This window comes from Chlorocebus sabaeus, chromosome 17 (genome assembly GCF_047675955.1).
Source record: "Chlorocebus sabaeus isolate Y175 chromosome 17, mChlSab1.0.hap1, whole genome shotgun sequence".
NCBI classification, from domain to species: Eukaryota; Metazoa; Chordata; class Mammalia; order Primates; family Cercopithecidae; genus Chlorocebus; species Chlorocebus sabaeus.
This window is the reverse complement of record NC_132920.1, coordinates 33,860,088-33,887,909: the sequence shown is the minus strand read 5'-3', so window position 1 is coordinate 33,887,909 and position 27,822 is coordinate 33,860,088. Positions and strand designations below refer to the sequence as shown.

Below are 27,822 nucleotides of genomic sequence, written 5' to 3'. Positions count from 1 at the left end.
CAGGCTGGAAGCTCCCAGGTGGGGCTGGGAGCTGGGGGCCAGGTCAGGCCAGCAGGGATGTGATGCTAGGGAAGCCACAAGCTGCCCAGCCTCAAGGTCCCCCTTGCTGTGAAGGGCTGGACGCTGACCTCTCTCAGGGCATGCTCCAACCTGCACTTTCTAGGGAGTGGGGCGGCGGGGAGGAGAAGGAAGGGGAAGGTGCCAAAAGCTGGGGTGCAGTGACAGGGGAGCCCAGCATGGGAGGAGGGGCTTTTACTGGAACCTGGGCAGGTCTGTAGCCGCCACCCATGTTTACACTGTGGGAAGTGGTGATGACATATCCTAGAATGAGGTGGAGGTTGTCTCTAGGGCAGGAACACTGGGTCATGGGAGCAGGGACGGGGGCAGCTGTTGAGGAGGGATGATGCCACAGAGCCACAGCAACCGAGCCAAAGGCCCCCATCAACAGGTCAGGGAGAGGAAAGGAAACCGCTGTTGTGCAAGCCAGAGCATGGCAAGCCCAGGAGGGAAAGCCAGAGACCCAGAATGTGTCCACGTGTTTATCCATTCATTCATTCATTCACCAAACAAGTATTGGAAGGCTGGCGCTGGGTTACATGCTGAGGACATAGCGTTGAGCAAAATGAGCCAAGTCACTGTCCCCAAGGAGGAGATACAGGCAAGGAGCAAGTCACACACATAAATATGCAACTACAGCTGACATATGCACTTCTAAAAAAGGGACTAGGTGGTGGACTGTTTTAGAAAGGGCCGGGAGGGCTTCCCGGAGGTGGTGACACTGGAGCTGGAGCTGGCATCTGAAGGATGAAGAGGAGTTAGCCAGGTGTGAGGTGGGGCTGAGGAAGTGGGCAGGGGCTGAACACTGGGGGTGAAATTTGGACTTTATTCTAAGGATGGAGCCACTGACGAGTATTAAGCAGCAAAGTGACATGACTTGAATTGTTTCTAAACATCACTCTGGGGAGAATGGCTTGTAGGAGCAGGCTGTAAAGAGATGTGGGAGAACAAGAGGAGCTACTGAAGTCATCCATGACCACAAGGTGGGCCAGGCCAGGGCCACAGAGATGGAGAAAAGGGGACCAATTCGAGAAACGTATGGGGCATGAAATCCACAGGACATAGTGATGGATGAACAGCCAGGGAAGGCAGCAGTGAAGGGGGAAGTCCTCAAAGGTCAGTCCAGGCTGAGGAGGGAGAGGCCAAGGGGGAGCTGGCCAGAGAGAGACCTGCCCACCAAATAGTGAGTGCATGCCTATGAGCCCCAGGCGTTTTCTGCCTCCAAATGGTGGCATCTAAGGGCTGGCCTAGGATGCTCCTAGTCCACAGAAGAGAGAGTACCATGCTGGTCAGGAGTGATTTCCGGAAGCCAGGACCAGAGGGTAGGCAGGGAGCAAAGTGGGTCCCAGACATGGCTATGGAAAGCGTAGAGCAGCAGGCATCTTGGAAGGGAAGTTGAGTTTTGGGGAAATGACCATGGAGAGAAGTTGGCTGAAGTCGGAAAACAGAAATAAAGTGCCCTATATGATTGCGTAAGGAAAGTACTGGATCACGGATTCTGGACGGCAGGCCCCTGTGTGTGTTTACTGCTGTACGTCTCAGGTCACATATTAGGAGCTCGAAAATGTTGTTACATAAATAGAAGAATAAGAAGTCAATATGGAACCTTGCTCTTTACAACAGCAGCAAAACAAACACAGAAAGCAGCTGGTGGAAAGTGGACAGGCCCTCCTGGAGACCTGGGGGCCAGGGCACTCACTGGCCATCTTGCTCAAGTGGGAAGTCCTTCCCCCTCTAGAACCTGAAGGGCCTCCTGCTCATCCCTGTGGAGGTTCTGGGGTTCCCAGAATAGGGATGTGTGTGAGTCCAGCCTGAGAGGGAGAGGGGAGGTGGGGCAGGGCTGGGGGGAAAGGAGGTCATACCCTCTTCCAGGGCCAGGTAACCGGAGCCCAGCACACAGCTGGGCAGGGGGAGGGACAGAGCACGCAGGAGGCCATGTGCCTTCCCTGGTGAAATGTGATCAGTCAGTCACTCTGCAGGGGGAGTCATGGGGCAGGGAGGGGAGCATGGGACCCCTACCCCACTTTAAACCAGGCTTCAGGGCACCCCAGGAATTCCTGTTATGTCTGTGGGGCTCTGCCCTCTCTGGGCATGGGGAGGCCCACATCCATCCACACAGTGGAGTGGAGATGGGAGAGGAGCTCAGCCACCCAAGGGCAGCTGGGCAGGTAGGTACCCCCACACGGGCTGCAGCCTCTCCATCACCCCTTGTTCTTTTTTTTTTTTTTTTGGAGACAGGGTCTCTCTGTGGTGCCCAGGCTGGAGTGCAGTGGCGTGATCAATTATGACTCACTGCAGCCTCAGCCTTCTGAGCTCAAGCATTCCTCCTGCCTCCGCCTCTGCCTCTCAAAATGCTAGGATTACGGGAGTGAGCCACCGTGCCCAGTCACCCCTTGTTCTCTTGCTGCTAACACATCTGCTGAGCAGCTCCTGCTGTGCCAAGCGTTGGAGCAGGTAAAGAGGGCACTGAACAGACAACGGCTGGCGGGCGAGGGCCAGGAGAGTGGTTTCCAGTCGCCTTCCCCATCTTGCCTCTGTGAAATGAGCAATGAGGGAGAAGGGGCCGTCCTGGAACATGTTCTCCATGGACACGTGGAAATGGAGAAAGTACTGCACCAACAGATCTGGGGGGACCAGGAGATGGGTAAGGGGGTCCTGGGGGATGAGTCCGAGAAAGGCTGAACCAGACCAGTGGGCGACCTGGGCCTGAGCGAAGCAGGCAGTGTCTCTGGCCAAAGAAGAGGCTGAGCCCCTCATCCACACATTGGAGCGGCCCAGGAAAGGCAGGTGGGGCACCAGTGCCCAGGGGAACTTTAGCCAGATGTCCAGGGTAGCCTGATCTGCCTAATACTCGTCCAGGGTTACTTGGACCTGAAGCCTGTCCCCTGATGAACCCTGTCCTTTGCCCCCACCCCTTCTCTCACGGTCCACCAGCCTGATTCCTCAACATCTCAGGAACTCGCCCTCTCCTTCCCCACACTACCCCCTCTCCCAACCAGGCTAGGACTTTCCTGGAGGACAGCATCTGTCTGCTCACCTTTGAGAGTTTTAGACACAAGCCTGAGCCGACTCTTCCTGGCATAAAGCACCTTAATTCCTCCCAGAGGCTGAGGACAGAGGGTGGTGAGGCCACCTTGTCCCTACCCCATCTGTCCCCAGTCCCACTCCCTGTAGCTTCCACCTCCCTGACCCTCCTCCTGCCTGTCTCTGGGCCTCTGCACAGCCTCTCCTGTAGCTACAGCCCCTTCTCACCACCCTCCCCACTCAACCAAATGACCCTGTTTCTCCTTCAGCTCTCAGCCGGTCAGCTCCTCCAGGACGCCCTCCTCACTCTCTGCAAAGTCCTCTACCCTCTATTCTCTCACCAGACACTTAGCCTGAAGTTGCCCTCTGACTTGCTGAGCCCCCAAATGCAATTCCCTGGCACTGGGGGTGCCTGGTCAGCCCTAGCAGAGGGCCTCAAAAAATGCTTGTTGATGGACTGATTGTCCTCAGTCTAACTGACTGTTGCCTGAACGTCTTGCCGCCTGACTTTCCTTCTCTCTAGCAGCCACAGCTTAGGGTAAGCTGCAGTGAGGTTCCTGCAGAGAGGATGGGGCAAGAAGCCCAGCAGAAGGGAGAGCGTGAACCCCCAACCCGAGACTCACCCCTTTTCTTTCAAATTAGGAATAAAAAAATAACCAGGGCCTTGCGGTGATCGGCCCTTGGTGCCCAGGTCCTGACATCCATGCAGGCAGCTCAGCTGAACTCTCCCCTACCTTAGACCACTCCTCCTTTCCTCCTCCCCTCCTCTCTCCTCTTCTTTGTCCCCTCCCTTCCAGCCCCTCTGGCCCTGCCCCAGAGCAGCAGAACACCCAGCTGACAGCTGGACATGCCAGTCCCCACCAGCCCTTCCCCAGAGGGTCAGGTGACCCTTCCCTCCCCAGGCCACGTCAGCCCGGCTCTCCCGGACAGACCTCGCGCACCAGGGCTCTGGTGGACAGTGAACGCTCCACGCTGGGATGGGCTGTTGCCTGATGCCTGTACATGGTGGGCACTGAGAGACAAGATTCCTGGGCCCTGCCTTCCACACACTCCCCACCATCTCAGAGGAAGCTCTGGTGAGTGCTGCCTTGTGGGCAGGGACGGGCAGGGCCAGCCTTGCTGAGCCTTTGACAGGGCCTGACTGAGGGGAGAGAGGGTCTTGTGTCCACAGGGCCTGTCTATACCCTGGGGTCTCATCTCCATTCCAGGCTGGTCAGGAGTCTGCCCCACGGAGGTGCCAGCGTCTTCGTGGAGGTCTGTCCATCTGTGTGTGGCGGGGGTGGGGTAGAGTGTTGGGACAGTTCAGTGCATATAGGAATTCTGGCATCTGCTCCTCTTTCATCCCTCTCCCTTCTCCCAGGGGAATTCCACCCCTCCCCTTCCAGTGGTGCCTGGAGTCCTCTCACTTCAGGGTGGACTGGGACTGCAGAGGAAGCTGGGGGGAGGGGCAAGTACAGGGGGCTGTGTTAACCCTTAACAGAGGCAGATGTCCAAGAAACATGGGCAGCAGCATCCCCTGGGCCCAGGAACGGCATGTCCTAGCCCAGCAGCCCCAGCTTTCCACGGGAGGGGGCAGGAGGCTGGCACAAGGTTGGATGACGTCAACGTCTACAGCAGCTGCCTGGGGCCTGGGGCCTGGTGCAGGGTGGCGGTAGACCATGGGATGGGGGTCATGGGGGTCGGAGGCATGTCTCCACTAAGCGGTGGTCCCTGATGCCCTGGGCAGTGGTGGAGTCTTGGCCCCCACCCATGACTCTTCTAGGCACCCTAGTGAACCTGAGAACTGAGCTTGCTTTGGGGGCCTTGGGGACCCTGGGGGCCTTAAACCCCCCATGCCAGGCCTCTTCCCCAGAAATTCTGACCCCATGGGGAGGGACTCAGGCTTCTACACTTTTAAAAAGCTACCCATTTATTTTTTATCCTTGTATTATGAAAAACTTCAAGCATACAGAAAAAAATAGAGGGAATGATCTCATGAACACTTGTACATCCTGCGCCTGATTTCAGCAGTGGCCCGAGTTCTGTCGTATTTGTTTCATCAAATACGCTACAGCTAGAGTGTTCTGACATCACAGCATGCCTCTCCCCCATCACAAAGTCCCTCAGTACGTCCTCACATAACCCACTGTCCACTCACAAATGAGCAACTACCCATGAGTGTCTGCATCCTGTCCTCGGTCTCGTTTCTCCAGCTGGCCCCAAATGTCTGTTAGTGTTTTGTTAGAAGAGGATCCAGTCAAAAGGCACTGGGTCAGCAGGTCTCTTAAATCTCTTTCAGTTAGGAAGAGCCTCTGCCAACCTCCCAACCACCCACCATGGGTGATTTTTCCCCACCACTTTGCCTTGCTGAATCGAAGGGGTGGGGGGTGTCCCAAAGGAGGGTAAGAACATGGCAGGGTCAGACAGCTCTCAGTACAGATAGGGAAGCTGAGGCCCAGAGAGGCAGGCACAGGGAGCCTGAGGTAGAACCAGGTCTCCTGTCCCCTCCTGGGCCACTTCCCTGCATCCCTGCCCCTCAGTGCTCCTGTGGCCTCTGGGGCCCTCCCTGTCTTCGCCCTGCTGCTTCTGGGGGTCACAGGCCAGGCCAAGCCCACCACCTGGACAGCGGCATCTCCTGCTTTCTCCTGCCCTCCACAGAGCACTGAATAAATCCTTCCCAGGCAGAAGCCCTGATGGTTGCTATCTTATTCACCAGCAGCCACAGGGAACAGCAATAAACTTTATGAGCATCAAGTCCTTCAGGGAAGGAAGCCTGCGCACTGGCTGGGGAGGTGAGGGGTGGGAGCGGGAGCAGGAGGGGCGTGCTTGCCCGCGGGCTGCAGTTGCAATGAGTTACCTCAATACTAGTTACTGCAACTCATCCAGGGCTGGGAGGCCCAGCTGGCAGCTGAGAGGGCTCACCCACCCACCAGGGTGCCACAGCCTGGGTGGGATGGACAAATGGGGTGGAGATCGCTGGAGACCCCGTCCTGCTCTGCCCAGATGGGCTCTCAAGTGTCCCACCGCCCCCAGCCCATTCCCACCCCCTCCCCCTCAGCCCCTGACCCTGGTTAAGCAGCGGAAGGGGAGGGCAAGAGGAGATGTTATAGAACGTTATGGGGAGAATCCAACCTCAATGATGGCTTCTGAGCTTTTCAAAAACCCCCTGCCTGGTGGAGGCAGAACTTCAGCTGCCGTTGGGGCTCTCTGGGACAGGTCTGGGCAAAGCCAGGCAAACCTAGGGCAGTTCCAAGAATGTGTCCCCCAGTCGCTGGGCAAGGAGGTGGGTGCTGGCTTTAGTTTTCTGTTAATCCCTCTCAGGCATTTGGAGCCTCAACGTGTGTGCTGCTGCCCTCTGCTGGGGAAAGACCTTGCCTGCATTCTCCCTCAGCCACACACTCCCAAACACGCACAAGCATTCACACGCACTCACACAAACATGCAAACACACACACGCACACACACTCCGTCCCATTATTGTGTTTTGACCTTAAAGAGCTGTTCCATCTTGCAACCATAAAACCGCCATGCTAACCGCTGGCAACACCTTGCGTCTGTGGCTCATAGGCCTCTTGCACAAGACAGGTGGTGGCTGGTCATATTACTTAGAGGAATGCGGCAGGTGTGGGGCAGGGTGTTGGAGGCTGGGAAATGTGTAGGCAGGTCTGGGTGTTTGGCAACATCCAAGATCCTGGGTGCAGCTTCAAGAGGCAAAGTCCAGAGGAGAAAAGCATGCCTGGGAGGGGCTGTCAGAGCAGTTGCTAACCATGGCTGAGGAGCTGCGTGTCCAGGGGTCAGGATCTATTAGGGGACCCAGAGGGAGAAGCCCTCGCAGCCTCTGCCTTCCCCAGAGCAGCCCTTCCAGTGGCACTCGACTTCGTGAGTCATCTTTCCCCCATATTTCTCCCACCTTGACAGCAAGATCAGAACATGGTTGGTGCTGCTAAGTACATTTGTCAGTGGCTGAAGGGCTTCTAAACTAATAATCGCTGTATTAAAATCGTATTTGGTCCTCAAGCTGGAGAAACATTGTGAGATTTTAAATGTTAAGAAAAAAGAAGAAAAAAAAACCCTCTCAAAGGATAAGATCAGCCCCGAAATAAGTTTCTATGACTGAGGAATATGAAGTATTGTTCTGTGATTCTAGAAATCAAGCCTTCCCCGGGAAACAGATTCTCTCCTAAGCCACATATTTCAGCCACGGCTGGGAAAGTGATGTGTGAAGTCCCCCAGCACCAGGTATTGATCCCACTGAGCCGGGGAGCCACACGGACGGAGGGCGCACCATCCTACAGCCCTTGAGTCATTTTTAGAATGGATTTTAAAACTCCATTTTTCCCCCTGGAAAATAAGCTTGTACCTTCCAACCTGGATGGCCCCAGATGATGCACGACCCCTCAGCCATGTGAGAAACTCCAAATTTCTCCTGCCCATTACAACCTAAGCGGTTTTAAATGGTTTTTGGGTCCTCTCATCTCTAATAGATTAAAAAATGCTCCCTTGGGCATTGCGAAGACATTGAATGGTACTTGTACCAAACCTCTGGCTCCGAGAGGCCTGTGAAATGTAAGTTAGAGCTTCAGAGGTGAGAGGGCAGGCCATAAACCATGCTGCTTTGCCGCCTGCCACATTTTATATTATAGTTTTCTTTTGCTACAAGCTGTTTCTTAATTATCTTCTACCCAGAAAGCCCTCTCTCCACCACACGGCTAAGATTTATCGGGACGTGGTCCCGAAGGCTTCAGCACCCTGATGATCTCAGGAGACCACCTCCCTGCACTGAGCTAGGGCCCAGGCCAACATCTCCTCTGTTTGGCCAGGCTAGGCTCACTCTCGGTCCCCCTCCATTGCCGGCTGCCTCTGCAGGCGCCCTGGTGCTGCAGCACTGGCAAGGCCAGCCCAGCACTCCCGCATCCTCCTCCTCCACACAACCCTCCCCTCCAGCCATCGCCTCCCACCCTGTCCTTGCCCTTCCCTATTGCTCCTTGTACACACGCTCCCCGAAGCAGGCCCTCCCCCAAGCTCCCCAAGGCTGAGCCAACATCTCCCCTCCTCCTGGACTCCTTCTCAGACCCCTCACACCACCCTGATCTCAGCCAGGAGCAACACCTCTCCTAACCTCTTCTCTAGGACCCATTTGTCAACATAGTTTTTTCCCTACCAGTCCCTATGCAATCCTCATTACACTCTTAGGATCTGTTGATTGAGAAAAAGAGATGATGACAAAAACTACCAGGAATTCAATAATGCCTTTAAATGAATTTGTATTTTGTTAATTACCAACACATTTACATACATTTGAGAATTATCATGCCTCTAGGGGATTACTTTCCTACTCTGCAGACTGTGGTGGTGAGGATTTGGGTAAGGTCTTGGTGGGCCCCCGGGTGACAGCCCTCACCCAGGGCCTTAAGAATCCACACTGCTAAGCACTTCGTTAGGCACTGCCACCAGCAGCAGGATGCCCCTGGGTGTGCGCTCTTGCTGCCTAGCCAGGTGCAGCTTCTGAAAGGCTCCCTATCCTGACACAGGTTACTGAGACAAACGGCATAAAGAGGGCCCCAGACATCACCCTGGCCCTAAGAGCCTGAGTTGGGTCTTGGTCCTGGGTCTCTGAGACTCTCAGAGACAGCCAGAGCAACTCAGCAGCCACTCCCCATCCAAGGGGACTGCACATGGTCAGAATGGGCATCGACTTTAGAATGAGAAAGACTCATCACGGCCGAGTCCCAGGACTAGTGCCTGCTAGCTGTGGACCCCAGGAAAACTCTGCAACCATTCAGACCCTCAGTGTCGCCATCTGAAAATTCTCATCTGGAGAAACAGAGGTGTGACTGTAAAGCCAGGGGTCCAGAATTGACCCTTAGGAGTGGCAATGACATAGGATATGTTTGTGCAAGGAACGATTTGAGTACCTGACTCAAGTGAAGTTGCTTTCTTTTCTTTTCTTTTTTTTTTTTTTTTTTTTTTTTTTTTTTTTGAGATGGAGTCTCGCTCTGTTGCCCAGGCTGGAGTGCAATGGCATGATCTTGGCTCACAGCAACCTCTACCTCCTGGATTCAAGCAATTCCCCTGCCTCAGCCTCCCGAGTAGCTGGGATTACAGGCACGTGCCACCACACCTGGCTACTTTTAAAAATATTTTTAGTAGAGACAGGGTTTCACCACGTTGGCTAGGCTAGTCTCGAACTCCTGGCTTCAAGTGATTCACCTGCCTTGGCCTCCCATAGCACTGGGATTACAGGCGTGAACCACTGCGCCAGGTGAAGTTGTTTTCAACTTAAGAGCTCCACACTGGGTGCCTGGCTGTGAGTCAGTGCATCAGGCAGGATGGACTAGGTCCTGCTGCATAACAAGCCACCCCCAAATCTCAGTGACTTCACAGAGTGAAGATTTATTTCCATAATGCTATATATCCAGTATGTACAGTCACTTAGGGACCCTGCTGACAGAGGCCACACCTCAGCATGTGCTTCCAAGATCACCATGGCCAGGGAAAGAGAATAGGGGGAATATCTCTTGAAGTTCCCGCCCAGAAGTAACACATGGCACCCATCCACGTGATGCTGGCGAAAGCAAATCACGTGGGCCATGCTTACCTTCAAAGCTGCAATCATACCATGTTCCCACAGGGAAAAACAGAATGTTGTGAACAGCCCTGACAATGGCCACAGTCAGCCAGTCTGTTTGCGGATATAAGAAGCCAACAGGCTTTGAAAAGATACAGTCCATGACTAATCTATTCCTATTTTGAACCCCTACAAGTTTGATTTGTGGTTTCGTCTGCCACCTTCCCTAAAATGGGAGTGTGAGTCCTAAAAGAGATGCATCTTCTGTAATGTTAATGAACTCAGATTTAGCATGTGGAAAGTGCTTACAACATACAAAGACTCTCTGGAAATAAAACTGTGCCGACGGGTTGTGACAAGTTATGATGCCCTTCTCCGCCTCGGGTTGATGGGTGGCATCTGTCATTGTGTCTGGCATCAGCGAGGTCTTGGGGTCTTAGAATCACTGGTATTGTCATCTGTCTCCACTCTGGAAGCCAAACCCACTCACAGCCCTGCTATCAGTGACCCTCTTTTCAGACTGGGGAGTGTCTCACGGTCTAGCACAGGCTGGCTGTCACTCAGGCCCCGTGGGGCTGTGGAGCAGGGTCTGTACTGGCACAGACAGCCCAGGGCCTCATTTAACAACCAGCTTGGTGGCTGTGCCCCATCAGCAGAAATTAGCCCTTGAGTCTCCTGGAGTGAGGCCCAGCGTTACTTCATTCAGGACATGATGCAACGACAGGGCAGGAGGACACAGAGACCTGGGGCCATCTGTCCACTTCCTGGTGGTGGCAGGGGGATGGGCAACCTTTAAGTTGAGCTCTTCTGGCTAGGGGCATCTCACCCTCTTCCCTGCCTCATTCTTACTCCCCCTATGCCCCCCTAAGGAGCCCTAGGGAAGGATGCTGGGCAAGGGGTCTGAGCTGCAGGGATGTGGGAGGAGATGTGGGCTGGAGAGAAGGACAACTGTCTCCCTTCAAAGCACTAAAGAGAGCCAAGGATATTTGGCAGCAGGCGCCTCACCTGCCATCCAGCACCCAAGTTGACTCATGGGAGTTGGTCCTGAGAATAACCCAGGCAGTGACAGACCCCGCGTGGTGGCAATGCTTGGAAGAAAGACTCCACGAAGGAGTGTCAGCGCTTTGTCATCAGAGCATCACGACAAGGCTGTGGCAGAGGGCCACAAGCCAAGCCTCAGAGCACTTCCCCGGTTCATCTCAGGCCTCAGCAAGCTCCAGGGGTGCCTGGAGTAGACCCTGAGCTTCTGACCCTTGCCCAAGGCTCTTAGGAAACAGAACAGGCCCAGGGCGCTGTGGCAGAAGTGCCTGCATGTGGCAAAAGGAAGGTCTGGGGTGAGAAAGGTCCTGCCAACTTGAATGATTTAATTGGGACTTGCCCGTGAGGAATGGGAAAAACAGGAGCCTTCCCCAGCTCAATCCCACAGAGCTGGAGGCCACACACAAAGGCAGAAACAGATAAAGAACCCTAGTCTTCCTTGGGAATCTGAGGTCAGCATCAGTGCCAAGGGGAAGCCACAGACTGCCTTCCCGAGGAGCGGTGAAACCTACCCTGCCCAGCCCCAGCTGAAGCTCCAGGGGCAGATGCCACTGCTCCTCCTATCTCCTTCTGCCCCTTCCCACCAACCTGTGTCAGAACTGCAGACCACACAGCTCAGGAGCAGGAGGCCCTGCAGATGTCACCTAATCTACATCCTAGGCTGGCCCTCAAGAGAAAGGGCCTCAGTTTCCCCAGCCACCAAGTCCAGGTTTTTTTTTCACAGGCTGGCTACCTGGTAGACAATCGCTGCCAATCCGTCCAGGTCCAGGGCAGGGGAGTTTGCACTGCTGTGCCACAGGCTGTGCGGAAGGCCCAGGGGTCTTCCCTGCTCACACTGCGCTCTCTGAGGAGGTACAGCCAGGACTCCTGAGAACGTCTGAGATCAGAGGGGAAGACTGCAGCAGGAACCAGTTCCCTGCTGGGAATGACAGCGCCTCTCGGGTCTCAGTGACACCCCCAGCCAGGAGGCTGTGGGAAGGTCGATACCAACCCCTGCTCTAGGTGGGCTCCCGCCTGATCCCTTGTGGTGGTTTCTGCAGAGGTGGGAGAGAGATGTGCTCCCCTCTCCAGCCCACCCACTCCTAGCACATGAACTCAATGTCATCAAGTGGGATAGGAGACAGGCCAGGGGGTAGACCAGGCCTGGGAGACAGGAAAACCTGTCCCAGCACCACCAGTGACTTACAGGTGACTTTGGCCAAGTCCCGGCCTCCTTGTGGCTCAATTTCCTGAAGTTTGAAGTATATAAACAACCCTCAGCCCTCTGCAGTGTGGCCGGGGAGCACACTCTGGGGCTACCATGCCTGGGTTCAAATCCCTGCTCTTCCCATATTAGCCAGGTGCAGATAGGGAAGCTACTTAACCTCTCTGTGCCTCCGTTTCCTCATCAATAAAACGGGGCTGGTAACACGAATTGCCTCACAGGGTTACTATGGGTTGTAAGGCTTAAATGGGTTACTCTATACAAAGCACTAGAATGTGGCCACAGCAAGCGCCATATGCATGTAAACATTTATTGCCATTATTTCCTTGCCACAGCTTGCCACGGTGACGTCCATGTCCTTAGAGCTCTTTGGGGAGGTGAGCCGGGGAAAGACAAGGGGCGTGGACTTCCCAGGGCAGCAGCAGGAGGCCCAGGTGTGATTTGGCTGGGATGAGGCTGTGGAGCTGGGCTGGTATCCACTGAGGCCAGGCCTGGCTAGTGAGGGGCCAGCCCTGGGGATACAAGTGTGCGGGGCGGGAGCCTTGCTCCGTCCAGGAGTGGCTATAAATGAACTTTACAGACTACCTGTCCCTATAGTCACCAGAAGTACCTCTGCCTGGGGACAGGTCAGCTGGCAAAGGCCGACATGCCAGCAAGCCCAGCGAGAGGGGAGGCATCAGGCTGCCTTAGCTTCTCTGCTCTACTCTTTCTTGCCTTCTCCAAATTCCAAGTAGGATTGGGTTTACAGGCAACTGGCATATCCTGTCCCATAACCAAAGGGTTAGCAAACTGAAGTTATCAGTTTTTTTGTGGGCCAATTTTCCTCTGTGTCCAGATACCTATCACCAGCTTCTTTTCTCAGGTCCTGAAACAGCTTCCCGATGGGGCTCACCTCTGCGCCACACTAGAGCAGAGCTGAAGAATGCCTAGGCTGGAGTCTCAGGCCCAGCCCCTTCACCATCAGACCTCCATCCTCCCACCCCAGCAGCCCCAGTTCTCCCAGTCACTCCAGCCACACAGCCAGTCACAGAAGCCTCACCCCTCATCCTACGTACCAGCCTGAAGCCACACTCCTTCTCCCTCCTATAGCGGCACTTTTGGCCTGTAGGGCAGTAGCCAGTGGAAGAGGCCCAGTGTTAGGGAATGAACAGGCTGTGTTGAGGTTTTAAATGCCCGAGTGAGGTAGAAGTCCAGGCGGCTGGCAGGAGCCTCTCTGAGCCAGAGGCCTGGACAAATTGATGGGCACTGCTGTGCATGAATCCAGCCGGCTGTGCCTGTGGCCTGGACTGAAGGTCAATTAGAGGGTTAATCTTGCCCAGCACTGCCCAGCCTGGTGGCATCCATGACCGGGAGTCCAGCAGAGGGAGAGAGTATTAATAGCTTGGTGGTGACGGGCACCGCTGTGGGAATGTGCTCTCAGGACAGGACGAACAGGACTGGAAAAGCCTCCCCTTGCAGTGTCTCCTCGGCACTCTCCTGAGACAAAGTCAGGACATCTTTAGGGGCTGTGTTTCCAACCCAGAGCGCCAGCTTTTGCCTGAGACCCATAGGCCCACCCTCAGGGAGGGTAAGAGGAGGGGGAGGGGGAGGAGGGGGCCAGGCCTAGACAAGAGGAGGCCCCGGCTTTACTTCCCACTCTCCTGGCCAGCCGCAACCCTGCATATGGTACTGTAGGCCTCACTGTCCTCATTTGCAAAGTGGCCTGCCTGTCCTACAACCCAGAGCTGTGAGGAAAATGGGACCAGCATGGCAATAATGCTGGAAATAATGATCACATTTATTGAATGCTTTGCTCTGGGTACTGGGCTGTCCTTTCCACGGGCCTTATCTCAACTACGTCCCTAACTCCATGAGGTGGGTATCATTATTATCCTGTTCCACAGAAGGAGAAGGAGAAACTGAGGCCCAGAAAGGTTCAGTAACTTGTCCGAGGTCCCACAGCACTTATGTCACGGTGCCACGATGTAAATCAATGATGCACACTCATGCTGTACAAAAATAAAGCACTCCTGGCCGGATGCGATGGCTCACGCCTGTGATCCCAGCACTTTGGCAGGCCGAGGAGGGCGGATCACCTGAGGTCAGGAGTTCGAGACCAGCCTGGCCAACATGGTGAAACCCTGTCTCTACTAAAAAATACAAAAATTAGCCAGATGTGGTGGTGGGCGCCTGTAATCCCAGCTGCTTGGGAGGCTGAGGCAGGAGAATCACTTGAACCCGGGAGGCAAAAGTTGCAGTGAGCTGAGATCACACCACTGCACTCCAGCCTGGGTGACAGAATGAGATTCTGTCTCTAAATAAATAAATAAATAAAGCAAGCAAGCAAGCAAGCACTCCTGTACCTGTAATCCCCTGCAAAACAGTGAGAGCCCCAGTAGCAGTGGTTCAGCTTGCTTCTTGTTGGGCCTGGGATGAGTGTTCCCAGATGAAGGCAGGCAACATGACAGGTGAAGTTAAGATACTGTCTCTGCACCCTAGAAGCTTAGCATGTTGCTTGAATTTTTTTAAGTTTTAATATTTAAATTCAAAAAGTACAAAACATTATTTAAAGTCTCTGGCTGGGCCCAGTGGCTCATGCCCGTAATCCTAGCACTTGGGAGGCCAAAGTGAGTGGATCACTTGAGCTCAGGAGTTTGAGACCAGCCTGGGCAACATGGTGAGACTCCATTTCTACAAAAAGTATAAAATTAGTTGGGCATGCTGGCACACACCTGTAGTCCCAGCTACCTGGAGGCTGAGGAGGGAGGATCACTTGAGCCCAGGAGGTCAAGGCTGCAGTGAGCCAAGATCATGCCACTGCATTCCAGCCTGGGCGACAGAGCAAGACCTCCTCTTAGATAAATAAATAAAGTCTCCTTCTCATCCCTGCTCCATGGAGGCAACCACTGTAACTGGTTTCTCATGACAGATTATTCCAGAAGTAATTGATGGATATTCACAGTCTTGTTTAAGGTACCAGTGAGGAACCTGTTCTGGGGTCGAGGCTGTGTGGGCTCTTCTAAGCACTGCCCTGCCCTAGCCACCACCTCCCTCATCTAACTTCCACCTTCCTCCCCTGCTTTCCAGAGGCCCCGCTGAGAACCCACAGACAGGAGGACAACTATGCTATGACAGCAATAAAGGCCAAGAAGGAGAAAGTTGAGGACTGCTGACAGCCCGTGTGCCGTTGGGAGCTGCCCGTTCTACTTCACACCTTCCTCTAGCAAACTGTGCAGGGACCCCACCACCACCACCGTGTGTCACCATGGTTGTGCAAAACAGCGCAGATGCCGGGGACGTGAGGGCAGGTGTGCAGCTGGAGCCCTTCCTGCACCAGGTTGGGGGGCACATGAGCGTGATGAAGTATGACGAGCATACGGTGTGCAAGCCCCTCATCTCCCGGGAGCAGAGGTTCTATGAATCCCTGCCGCTGGCCATGAAGCAGTTCACCCCACAGTACAAAGGTGAGTGCCTGGGCAGCCAGGCCACGTCTGGGTGCCGCCACATGGAGGCCAGCTCATCCAATGCACCCACTGCATCCTCCTGTGCTGTGGGTGTGTATAAGGGTTGCCATGGAGACATGCCCCTCTCCCAGTGGGGCTGGCCTTCGTTGTCCTAGTTTCTCTGCACTCTTCAAGCCTCCAGGTCTAGAGTGTAATGCCGTTTGGCTTCCTTATAAATTAGCTCAAGCCACCAGGCTCCAAGGGATGGAGAAAATAAAACAACACCCTGGTCCCACCCGGTCTCCAAGGGGGCATTCTGGTCTGTGCCTTCCGGGTGCCATAGCCAGCCATCTGATGCTGGCTGTAAACACAGGGCAAAGTGGGGCCTCCTTAACCTCCCTCTGAAAGCCAAGGAGGATGGCAGGACCCTCAGGCCTGGGACAGGGCTTGGGGATGCTGGGATGTGGCTTGCTTGGGAAGCCAGAACTGCCGCCCTCACCCAGGAAGAGGCAAAGCCAGGGATACGGTTTGCTGCTTGTGTGTAGCTGGGAAACTTCTGCATGGGGCAGCATGGATCTGAGCACAAGGTGGGTTCTGGGGAAAGAAAGTGGGTGGGGACGGTGCTGCCTCCAGGCAGGGGTCAGGCTCCCCAGGACAGGGTGATTTGTCCACACCCAGCCTTCTGAAAGTGAGGCTTACAGGGCTCAGCCACACTCTGCCAGGTAGCCGGCCCCAGCAGTGAGGTGACTGCTCAGAGAAATAACCTCTTTAGAGGACTGTAGACCCCATGACTGCAAGCTGCTGCCCTGGTTGTCAAAGTGTTGATGGTGAAGGTCACAATAATATCCAAATAAGTCAATGAAAAACACATTTGCATTTCAATGATCAAGATAACTGGGAAGGATGGGGCCTGGTGTTTCTCAAGTGCAATCTCGCCTGGGAAACCAACTTCACCAGAATCCAGTGTGTATGTGCACAAAGGTGCACAGGTCCCCACGCCCCATGCCAGACATGTGAATCAGAATCCCTGGGTCTTGGGGTGAGGGTCAGGAATTCTCTTTTTTTTTTTTTTTTTAAATAGTTTCGGTCTTGTTGCCCAGGCTGGAGTGCCATGGCGCGATCTCGGCTCATTGCAACCTCCGCCTCACAGGTTCAAGCAATTCTCTTGCCTCAGCCTTCGGAGTAGCTGGGATTACAGGCACCCGCCACCACACCCAGCTAATTTACGGGGTTTCTCCATGGTGGTCAGGCTGGTCTCAAACTCCCAACCTCAGGTGATCCACCCACCTCAGCCTTCCAAAGTGTTGGGATTACAGGTGTGAGCCACTGCGCCCAGCCAGGAATTCCTATTTAGCATGGTCCAGACCTAATACCAGTAGGGAGACCAGGGCCTGGAGCCTTGAGCATTGCTTCCAAGCACTGTTTCACACATGCCTGGACTTCAGGCCTGGCCTGCCACTCCTGAGAGTCTAAGACAAGACCGATCAGTGTCACACACGGAGAGACAGGGGAAGATGGTCCATGGGCCGCCTGTGTGGGCCTCCCTCTCCCTGGGGTCTTCCCAGCCCGCAGGCTGGTGTTGCCTGGCTGGTTGTGGGGTCACTTCCCATCTTGTCAGAGCACCCACTGGAATTAATGTCTGTTCCTTCAGAACTAAACTTCACCCAGCAGAGGGGTAGCAGGATCGTGTGTGGGGCGGCCTCCTGCCAGCACCATTTCACGCTTGCTCCACACAGCTCTGGGGCTGAGATGGATGCCGGGCAGCCACAGGCTAAGTAGGAGAGGCAGAGAGGTTGGCCTGGCCTTCAGGAGGTCATCCTCACCCCCTCCTCTGCCCTGAGGTCTGGCTCCTAACTGTGGGCTCTTGGCCACATGGGCCTGCTCCACTCAGCTACACTGTTACTAAAGGGGTGAACTTGGGTGTCAGTGCTCAGGGGTCATCTAGCCCAAGGAAGGAGGGGGAGTGACTTGCCCAGGGTCATTCAGCGAGGGCCTCAGGTCAGGGGCACCTGAATCCCCATAAGGCTGCCACAAGGGTCTCCCTTTTCTCCGCTCTAGAAACAGCCCTCACTGAGAGGGGCCATTTCTGAAGTGGCCACCACATGCCACAGAGTGCGTGTTCTCTCTTCGCACCGCCCTGCACCATGATGGCATCAGGGAGGACAATGGGCAGGGACGCCACTCCAGAGGGCAGACTCTTGGGTCAGAGCTCGCCCGGGACCTCTGCTGGGCTCTGCAGGCGTGACGGTGCCCTGGGGCTGCACCCCTCTCCTCCCAGGCTGCCGGTCAGCACTGGGCAATGAGGATGTACTCGTAGGTCCAGTTGGTTAACAGTTGACCCGGTTGACCCGATTCATATTACAGACGGCAGCAAGTAAATGCTCTCATAAACTTAAAAATAAATACATGATAGAATATTCACGGAGGCTCAGGAAGCTACTAGGCCAAACCAAAATTGCTGAGATGCTCTGGGCATGCCAGTTGTGGCAGTAAGCTCTCTCATCTGTCCAGCTGGCATGGTCTCAGGTCGAGATGCATGGGGAGGGCTGGGCAGGCCCTCCCGCCCAGGGCAGGCAACTGGAGACTGTTTGTAAGGGGGTTATCTGCTTGTGGTCCCCGACTTCAGAGGGAAGGGCTGTGCTAAGCCACAGAGCAGGGTGAGAGGGAAAGACAGACAAGAGCTGGAGACAGACACAGCCCGTCGGAGGCACGCAGAAAGACAGAGAGGCAGAGATGCAGAGCCTGGCTGTGTAACTCTGACAATATGAGAAATGGAAATGACTTTTGGATTTTATTGGTTTTGGGTTATTTGCACCTCTGCTCTCCTCCATTTACTCAGACACTCAGAACTGATGAGATCAGACAAGAGCTGGAGCCTGGAGAAGCGGGTGAAGGTCACGCTTCCTGTCCCTCCAGGAAGGCCTCCTGGGCCTGGGACTCCCAAGACTATGGTTTCTGGCAGACCTGTCACCGTAGCCTCACATGTAGCAAGGCCAGGGGAGTGCTGGAGGGCAGCGTGAATTTTCCAAGACCCAAAAGGGCTCTGCACAGGACTGGCACACCAGGCTCCCCAGGCAGCTGGGAGGCCTCAGGGTTCCCCAGGACCTGCACCAGGCTGGCAGCTCTCCCCTCTTCTCACACCTGGAAGGATGGGCTCGGGACAGGCATTGGTTTGGCCTGGGCTCCCAGCTCTCAGTGCTGATGACCCTCCCCTCAGGGAGGAATCACAGCCTCTCTGTTCTCTCCTATGGAACAGAATGACCAGAACAAACATGACGGGGGACACAGCAGCAGTGTCCCTAATGCAAACTCAGGGTAAACATAGCGTGACAACACCAGACCCTCTGGAACAGCCTGTCCCTTCCTCCATCTCCACGTCTGGCATGGCCCTCCCAGAGCTCCATCCCACACCGGCTGTGTGCCCTTGGGCAGGTTATCCCATCTCTCTGAGCCTCGGTGCCCACCGTCAACACTCTTCCAGGCGTACTGTGACTTAGCAGTAGCAAGGGAAAAGCAGTAACATGCCACCCAGCAGGTGGAAGACAGGATGGCTGTGACGATCTGTGATTCCTTCCTCAACCTGCCATCAGCCCCTGTCTCGTAAGCAAGACAGAGACAGTGGGCTTGGCCTAGGGGTGAACGTTAATGGCAGGTGAATGGTAAAATGCCAGGTTCAGGGACCGCGTTATGGTTATCATCATGACGACTTCACAGGACACGGGAGCCTGGGATGGGGTGAAGAAAGGCAGCACCTTTTAGGAGATGGAGAGGACTGAATGTCACTCTCAGGCTGCAAAATTAGGGCACTGGGAATCTGAGATGACAGGACTGGCCCAGGGAGACCGCTGAGCTAGGCACAGGCAACTCTGGAGAGCAACCTGCTGAATTATAGAGCAGCCCTGAAAATGAGTGTCCACGCTGACCAGCCCAGGAGGGCCCGGCAGCGATGCAAGCTGGGAGATCAGCTGCCTTCACGGCTGGCTCAGCAGAAATTGCCACTTACTCTGAGAAGGTGACCACGTGGCTGGGGGGAGAAATAAATACCTTGGAGGACATACAAACATGCAGCCTACCCTTTCTTGGTCAGGACCTGGCAGAAAACAAAAGGCACACTCAAACGAGGTTAAATGAAGAAAACCTTAAAAAGGAACTGTTTGGCAGGGTGCAGTAGCTCACATCTGTAATCCCAGCACTTTGGGAGGCCAGGGCGGGTGGATCACAAAGTCAGGAGTTCGAGGCCAGCCTAGCCAAGATGGTGAAACCCCACCTCCACTAAAAATACAAAAATTAGCCAGGCGTGGTGGCTGGTGCCTGTAATCCCAGCAACTCGGGAGGCTGAGGCAGGAGAATGGCGTGAACCCAGGAGACGGAGGTTGCAGTGAGCCGAGATTGCGCCACCGCACTCTAGCATGGGTGATAGCGCAAGACTCCGTCTCAAAAAAAAAAAAAAAGGAACTGTTTGCAGAAATATATGCAGGATTCAAGGAAACACCAGGGACTGGGGGGACCCAGAGACCATCAACGCTGGAAAGCTGTCACCACCCCAGGCCAGGAGGGCCACAGAGGAACACAGCAGGGTATGAACACAGTGAAGAGGGGTGGGAACCAGTGGAATAAATGCCCAACCCTTCTCCTCCCACCCTCCCATCTCCTGCCAGTGCCCCCCACTGGCAAATCCACTGGGAAACTGGAGGGCAAGGGAGCCACTGGTATACTCCATCAGGTCACTCCTTCAGCATACAGCAGGACAGAGGGGTGCAGAGTGTGCTGGTGACGGCAAGCACAGAGAGGATGAGCGCATCAGCGCAGGAGAGAGGACACGTATTCTCACCTCTGCTTCTCCCAAAACCACAAGGGTGGCCATCTCCTCGGCTACTACCAAGACTCTGGCGAGGCCAGGCACCACCGGAAGCCAAACTCCACGGAGGAAGGCCTGGGCTCTGTCACCCCCAGAGGGAGGACACTAAAGGGTGGCCGCAGAGCTGCTAATGTGCCTGCCACAGCTAATTACTCAAGCCTGGCCAATGCCCAGGAGGATGCCCCTTAGCGTGTAGGGTAAAGGTATTTCAGACACTCTTCACTTTCACAACCAGTGTTTTTTTGTGCCTCAATGACCAACACCGATGGTAGGATGTAACACAGTTGGGGAAACCTCAAAAGGCTTGTTTCATCAAAGAACCATGTTCCACCAATAATCTTCATGTGCAGATACGTCTAACCAGAGGAAATGGCCAGCCATCAGCTCAAGGGCAGACAGACGGGGGGAGGGCGAGTGAAGGGGTGACGGGGAGCCCCGAGCCCTGGAAGGCTGTGAGAGGAAGGCTTCCTGGAAGAAGCAGGTCCGATAAAGATACATGGGAGGGAGAGGAAGGGTCATCAGGAGGCAGAGGGCACAGAGGAGGGATAGGATGGGCCCAACTTCCCTCACTGGCACTCTGAGGTAGGAGGCCCCTTCGCAGAGGACCAGCTCCAATGCCCCCAGGTCAGGCAGAGCTGGCTTGGCTGTGGCGTGACTGGGAGGTACGACTGTGCACAGAGGAACTGGAATACGAGGACAAAATGTGAGGAGTTGACTTTGTTTAAAGCGCAAAGGGGCAGGGAAGTGCGATAAAGCAGAGGATGTGTCAAGATCAGCCCAAGGCTATTTTCTCCAAGCTCTGGGGCTCATTCTGGGACAGCGAAACCAGGCAAAACCAGGCCAGTCCCAGAGCTCTTCCTCGAGAGAGGAGCTGGGGAACGGGGGAGGTGGACCTGGACCATTAGGCTAAATTCCCAACCTGTCATCGCTCCTGCATATCCGCATGGTGGCCCTCTCACCTGGCTCCTCCCCTCCCCTTCCCTGTGTGTTTGCAGGCACCATCACAGTGCACCTCTGGAAAGACAGCACAGGCCATCTCAGCTTGGTTGCCAACCCAGTGAAGGAGAGCCAGGAGCCCTTCAAGGTCTCCACAGAGTCGGCGGCAATGGCCATCTGGCAGACGCTCCAGCAGACCACCGGCAGCAGTGGCAGCGCCTGCGCCCTTGCCCAGTGGCCGCACGCCCAGCTGGCACGCTCACCCAAGGAGAGGTGAGGCCACTGGGCAGGATGACAGAAACCCTGTCCCTCAGCAGGGACCGGCACTGCTCCCACCTGTGCCCAAGGCCAACCACTCCCCATTAGGGCTGGTGCTGAGAAAATGAGAAATTCAGATGAATGCTCTGTCTAGAATAACCAATGTGACCAAAGAAAGGAATGGATTTTCTTTATGCCACTCCTAGAAGGGAGGATTGTGATGCATTTTATCTCAGAAGTTGAAGCACAGGCAGAGTTCTCTACTGAGTAGGTATCCGGTACATATTTGTTTAATTAAATACCTGTTTCACTGAGACCATGAAGTGTCTCTGGGGAGGAAATGTACAGAACAGAAACCCTAGAATAGTGTATATAGAGGAAAAGTGTGGCTAATTGCTCTCAGAAATCATCTCTTTCCCTAGCAGTTGGAAGGGGCCAGAAGGGAGGTCAATGTCGTGCTCAGAGGTCCCTGGAGATGCAGGAGGCTCAGGTGCCTGAGGTCCCTACCAAAAGCTTTGACAATGTCAGCTGACCTTTCTCAGGTGAAAAGGCTCCCTGGGGCTTTTTAAAACATTTACGGGAAACAAAAGGGAGCTAATACAATGAAAATGCCTCCCTTCCCAAGGAGTGCCACAGATCTCATTAAGCCTCTGGGCTTGGAGTCAGGAAGCAGGTGCATTATCTCCATTTCACAGATGGCCACGCCAAGACGCCCAGAGGGCAGGAGGAAAGGACCTGCCACTGTCCGCACCCCCTGCAGCCCCCACGCCACTCCCGTGCCCTTCTGAGGTCTCAGGGAGGTGACGGCCTGCCTGCTGGATTATCAGAGTCCAACCCCAGGCTTGTGATTCCGGTTAGGGCCACTGCCCCCTTAGTGTGTTGCCTCAATAGTAAGACCATTAATAATCCAGGTCACTTGCAAGTGAGTTCAAATCACCTCAGTCCTCTGAGGGGGCAACATGTCCTAGTAAGTTCTCCAGGGTTTGGAGAAGCCACTTGAGGGCTGCAGTGTGGTGAACTCTGGCCCCAGGACCTGAGCTGGGCAGGGAGGGTGCCCCAGCCTGATGAGGGCCACCCTAGAGAGCAGCTGGAACCACCCTGTCAGAGCCCATCTCAAAGAGCCCAGTCAGCCCCAGGCAGCAGTGCTCTCAGACCTCTGCTCTGACTGTCCTGTGCTCCCCTCCGCCGCAGCCCAGCCAAGGCTCTCCTGAGGTCCGAAACCCACCTCAACGCTCCAGCCTCCTCGCTGGTGGAAGACACTAATGGGAACCAGGTGGAGAGGAAGAGCTTCAACCCATGGGGCCTGCACTGCCACCAGGCCCACCTGACCCGCCTGTGCTCCGAGTACCCAGAGAACAAGCGGCATCGTATCCTTGCCATCCCCCTCACATGTAGTCCCAAGGGCGGGGGGATAGAGAGACACAGGGGGCAGAGGTGAGTAGAGGAAACACACACAAACACGGGGCCAGCGGAGGGTGGGCAGGGAGAGACAGATGTGAGGGACAGCTGGAAGGCACAAGCCCTCAAACCCAGGTCCTAGAAGAAATCAGCTGCCTCCAAAAGAACAACTAGACAGTATGGGGAAGGCAGATGGAATTACACTGAGCGCAGTGCCCTCGGGGGGCCCTGGCTGTGTCTTTGCCACTTGGCAGTAAAGACGGGTTAGGATGGGAGTGTCTGTGGTCAGACAGGAATGATGAATGCCATATTGGGTGGGGGCAGCAGGGGGCTCAGAGAGCTGGATGAGTTCCCAGCCTCAACCTCCCTTCCATCCCTCCAAATTCTACCTGCAGGCGTCTTCCCATGGGGCCCACACAGTGAGAGGGAAGTGTGGCTCCTCCCTTAGGGGAGTGTCCATGGGGTGGACTATGGGATGAGGTAAGAGCCCCTCCCCTACTTTTTCAGGGAGAAAATTTAGGAAATTTCAATTTCTCCGAAATTGAAATGCCCCTTCGTCACCACTGCTGTGCTCCTTCCTGCAAATGGGTGGCTGGTTTCATAGTATTTACCAAGACACATCTGCAATCATAATCCCTAAGAAGCTTTTGCAGGATAATTACTCCACTGAAATTAATATTCCTGCAACTCATCTCCAAAGCTAACATCAACCCACTTTTCCCAAAAGGTATTGGTCCATTCAGCAGGACTGGAGGTTTTAGCCTTATGATTTTCTGCCGTAAAATGTAAATTGGGCATGGCCTGCCAGGGATTTCACGCTTGCATTTAAATTTCAACCTCAGAGCAAAATGGAAAAGGAAAAAAAGCTCACATACTCATAAACTCCCCCTAAATAAATGGACTTATTAAAGCAGCCTGCAAAGCTAATACTTTGAATTCTTAATAGCAAGGATGAGCTTGTCTGTAAGGAAGGCAATGGGAGTGAAGAATGGTGCCCGGAATAGGGAATTTCCAGGCAGCTTCTGAGGCATGCAAACGGCCTGTGGCGGAACAGTAGCTCTGAAGTCCTCAGAGCCTTCCTTAACGTGGTGTGACTAGGGTTCTTGTTGCTGGAAAATGTAGTGTCACAGTACACGCATCCCTGCGTCCTGGATCTGAAGATGGGGACCCGGCAGCATGGTGATGACGCGTCCGAGGAGAAGAAGGCCCGCCACATGAGGAAGTGTGCGCAGAGCACCTCAGCCTGCCTGGGTGTGCGCATCTGCGGCATGCAGGTAGGTTGCATGGGGCCCGCCGCTGCGGGGGAACATCCCGGCACATCCACGGTGGGGTAGGGATGTCTCCTATCCAGATGCCACTGCCCCCTGCAGAGCCCTTCACTTTGGAGGAGCCACAGAGGAGGCCAGGAGCCAGTCTTCCAATGAGGAAATGCATACCCTGGGCTATGACACACTTGGTCATTTCTTTTTCTTTCCTTTTTTCTTTTTTCTTTTTTTTTTTTTTTGAGACAGAGTCTTGCTCTGTCACCCAGGCTGGAGTGCAGTGGCGTGATCCAGCTCACTGCAACCTACGCCTCCTGGGTTCACGCCATTCTCCTGCCTCAGCCTCCCGAGTAGCTGGGACTACAGGTACCCGCCACCACGCCCAGCTAATTTTTTGTAATTTTAGTAGAGACGGGGTTTCACCATGTTAGCCAGGATGGTCTCGATCTCCTGACCTTGTGATCCGCCCGCCTCTGCCTACCAAAGTGTTGGGATTACAGGCATGAGGCACCACTTCAGCCCACACTGGATCTTTTCAAGAGTACCCTTCAGAATAGTGATGTCAAAAACCATCACATTTGAATGTGGTCTCACAATCTTTGGCAGCTGAAACTTTCCACAGTGGCCATGTGGCTCCTGCTCATGGTGCAAGCGGACCTTTGATGGCAGTGTGTGAGGCTGGGCTGGGGGAAGAACTAAGAGAAAGGGCTTCTTGGTGCAACCCGTGGCTTCCTGAGTCCTCCTTCTCTTGAATGATAAAGCTGAATTCTCTCCTTCTTAGATGCTGTATGGCAGTCAGCTCTTTGAATTTCTATTAGCCATTTCCCCTTCTTAATCCACCTTTTCTGCTGCTTTTTGCTACCAGTTCTGGTTAATAAAGTGGGAAGGTCATAACCTGCTAACCCTGCAAAGGGATGGTTATTTTCTGTAACTCAGACTCCACGCCTCCTTTTTTGGGCTCTGATGTGGCTTATGGCAGGGGCTGCGGGAGAACAGGAGAAAATAAACTTCCTCTACTGTTCCCTCTTATAGTCTGTCTACTCAACGCAAAACCAGACACCGATTTGACGGTAAACGTTATAGCTTTCCTTAATTGAAACTGCCACCCCTTGAAGCTGGAAGTTGAGTCTATAAATTTGTTGCACAGATGTCCTTTGGAAAGCCGGGAATGCAGTCCTCAAGAGAATGGAGTGTGATGATTTGTGGTGTAAATGGAATCTCTCTCTGGACCTCAAATCTTCTGAAATTGATCTGATTTATTTAGAAAGTGATGCCTGTCATGTATTTATGACGGCTAATTTAGCAGCCAATCTGCAGCCCTCCAAAGGCAACACCAAATCTATCATATCTTTCTGATTTTTTTAAACACTGGTTTTCTATAAACATATCATGTAATCTGAGGGCAGGAATGACGTGAGAAACTGTCTTGGCCAGGCACAGGCTGCCCCTTCTAGGTGTGCCAGGCAGAGGGGTGCCAACCCCCCCTCTGACCATGCCCACTGCTGGCCTTGGTTCAACCTCGGCTGCTGCCTGTGCCATCTGAATGAAACGGGGGTGGCTGCCACTGTCCCCCATCAGCATCTCTCTTCCATCTGCTCCCTTCTGGTGGCCAAGACACAATAGGGGAGGGGAGGAGAGATGGTGCCAAGGAGAGGAGCCACCAGCCCCATAGAGCTGCCATGAACCTCCCTCCTCTACCAGGCTCCCCTCAACTGCACTGGCTGCCTGGAAACTCTGTCCACACCTGACCTAGCCTATCTTTTTATCTTCAAACAATTCACCCCACTCTACCTCAAGAGGCATTATTGTTGCCTTGGAATCTGCGGAGAAAGGACTTTATAAACTTTGTTGGGGAAATTTTAATCTAGTTGGCTTTCCAAGGCCATTGGCTGTGATTTCAGATTCCTATTAAAGCTTTCTAGCTTGGGTTTGCTAATATTTGAATTGAAGAGGGCCAGAAGCCAAGGCTTAAATCACGATTTGGAGGTTGACATTGGAAATTCACAAGAAAGAAGATCCAAACGTTTTCCTCGTGGGTGGAGGGTCACCTCTGTAGGGTGAAGGATCTTTAGACCTTGGATTACGACTAAAGACTTGCACAGAAAGCATTTTAAAATGTAAAAGCTACCCTGGCACTTGACGGAAGATCATCTTCTGCTCATTTCAGTCACTCTTGCCCTACATCTCCTAAAAATCTGTTCATATGTTATCCTAGCTTGTGATGCTGCAACCATACCAGATGCGATTTGTTTAAATTTCCAATCTTCACATTTTCTTTCTTCTTTTTAATATAAGGTTTATCAAACAGACAAGAAGTACTTTCTCTGCAAAGACAAGTACTACGGAAGAAAACTCTCAGTGGAGGGGTTCAGACAAGCCCTCTATCAGTTCCTACATAATGGAAGCCACCTCCGGAGGGAGCTCCTGGAGCCCATCCTGCAGCAGCTCCGGGCCCTCCTCTCCGTCATTAGGAGCCAGAGTTCATACCGCTTCTACTCCAGCTCTCTCCTCATCATCTATGATGGGCAGGAACCGCCAGAAAGAGCCCCAGGCAGCCCACATCCTCAGGAGGCTCCCCAGGCAGCCCATGGCAGCTCTCCCAGTGGTCTCACCAAGGTTGACGTCCGCATGATTGACTTTGCTCATACCACGTACAAGGGCTCCTGGAATGAGCACACCACCTACGATGGACCAGACCCTGGCTATATTTTTGGCCTGGAAAACCTCATTAGGATTCTGCATGATATCCAAGAGGGAGAATGAAACTTCCTGGGCTTCTCTGGATTTTTCTGGGCTATAGATCTCAAAAAGGGACCTGTTGGTTGCTAGGGTAGTCCAGACACCCCTTAGATATCTTCAAAATAGTCCTATCTACCGTCAAAAACCATCTCTATATACGGCAGACTATGTTAACAGCTGCTGAACAAATCAGGTCTGGAGGTGATTCCACATCCCCTGGCATCATGCTCTAATGCTGCTCATCGGAGAATGGACAGCCAGGATAAAGTGGCACCTTCTGGAGTACATTGGAGGGGGCGGCCCAAGTTAGAGGCCAGCATTGCTGTGACATTCTGGAATATTTGCATCTAAAAATGTTTACTCGTTGCCATGCTGCAGTCCGCACCAGCTGTGAGGCAGAAAACTTGACTTGAAGCAGCCTTGAAGAGTGAGTTCATGAGTTCATAGTTTTTCTCTTTGTACGGGCTGCCTGCTCCAAGGGCAGGCAGAGCTCATGAATGCCTCTTATCTTCCTAAGCAGAGTTTTAGGTGAGACAGGATGAAGCAGAACAGTCTGCCCATCTTACCTGCTCTGCACCCAGCTTCCAAGTGGACAGAGCCAAGCCCAAGCATGAGCTCTGGCAAAGCAAGGCCCCAGATTCTCCATTTTTGCCTGTGGAAAAGAGGGTCCCTTTACAGACTTTTTTTCCTTTTTTTTTTTCCCCAAAAATCTCTTAAAATGAGGAATCTCTTAGCAGACTTTGGAGTTCCCCATTCTGCCACATTCTGACCATGAGACGCGGCTTGCAGTGGGGGTGAACGCACATAAGAAGGGACCACTGATGCCCAGCTCTACTCTCTGCTTTCTACTTATTTATTTTGGGGGTGGGTTGGGGAGTCAGAAGAAGCTGGAGGACTGAGGAAACCAGGGGCAATGTTTACAAGACTGGTGGACAAGTGTAAATATGGAATAAGAACAAACAGTTCTAATTAATTCCTTTTTCTGCAGTACGGAAACCTATTACAATGCCCTTGAGTCAAGCACTGAGATATGTTACCCAATTAGGGAAATACATTTGTTAATAAAATTGCTGAGGTCA

General features: G+C 53.7%; 1 protein-coding gene across 1 annotated transcript; it reads left to right on the top strand.

The window, feature by feature from the left end:
* The first annotated feature begins 3,858 nt into the window (after positions 1 to 3,858).
* On the top strand, positions 3,859 to 27,822 carry IP6K3 (inositol hexakisphosphate kinase 3). The gene is made up of 6 exons (XM_007972913.3): positions 3,859 to 4,157; positions 14,937 to 15,313; positions 21,146 to 21,359; positions 22,536 to 22,711; positions 23,841 to 24,016; positions 26,300 to 27,822. The coding sequence occupies exons 2-6, from the start codon at positions 15,115 to 15,117 to the stop codon at positions 26,765 to 26,767; spliced, it is 1,233 nt and encodes a 410-aa protein (XP_007971104.3). The 5' UTR covers positions 3,859 to 4,157; positions 14,937 to 15,114; the 3' UTR covers positions 26,768 to 27,822.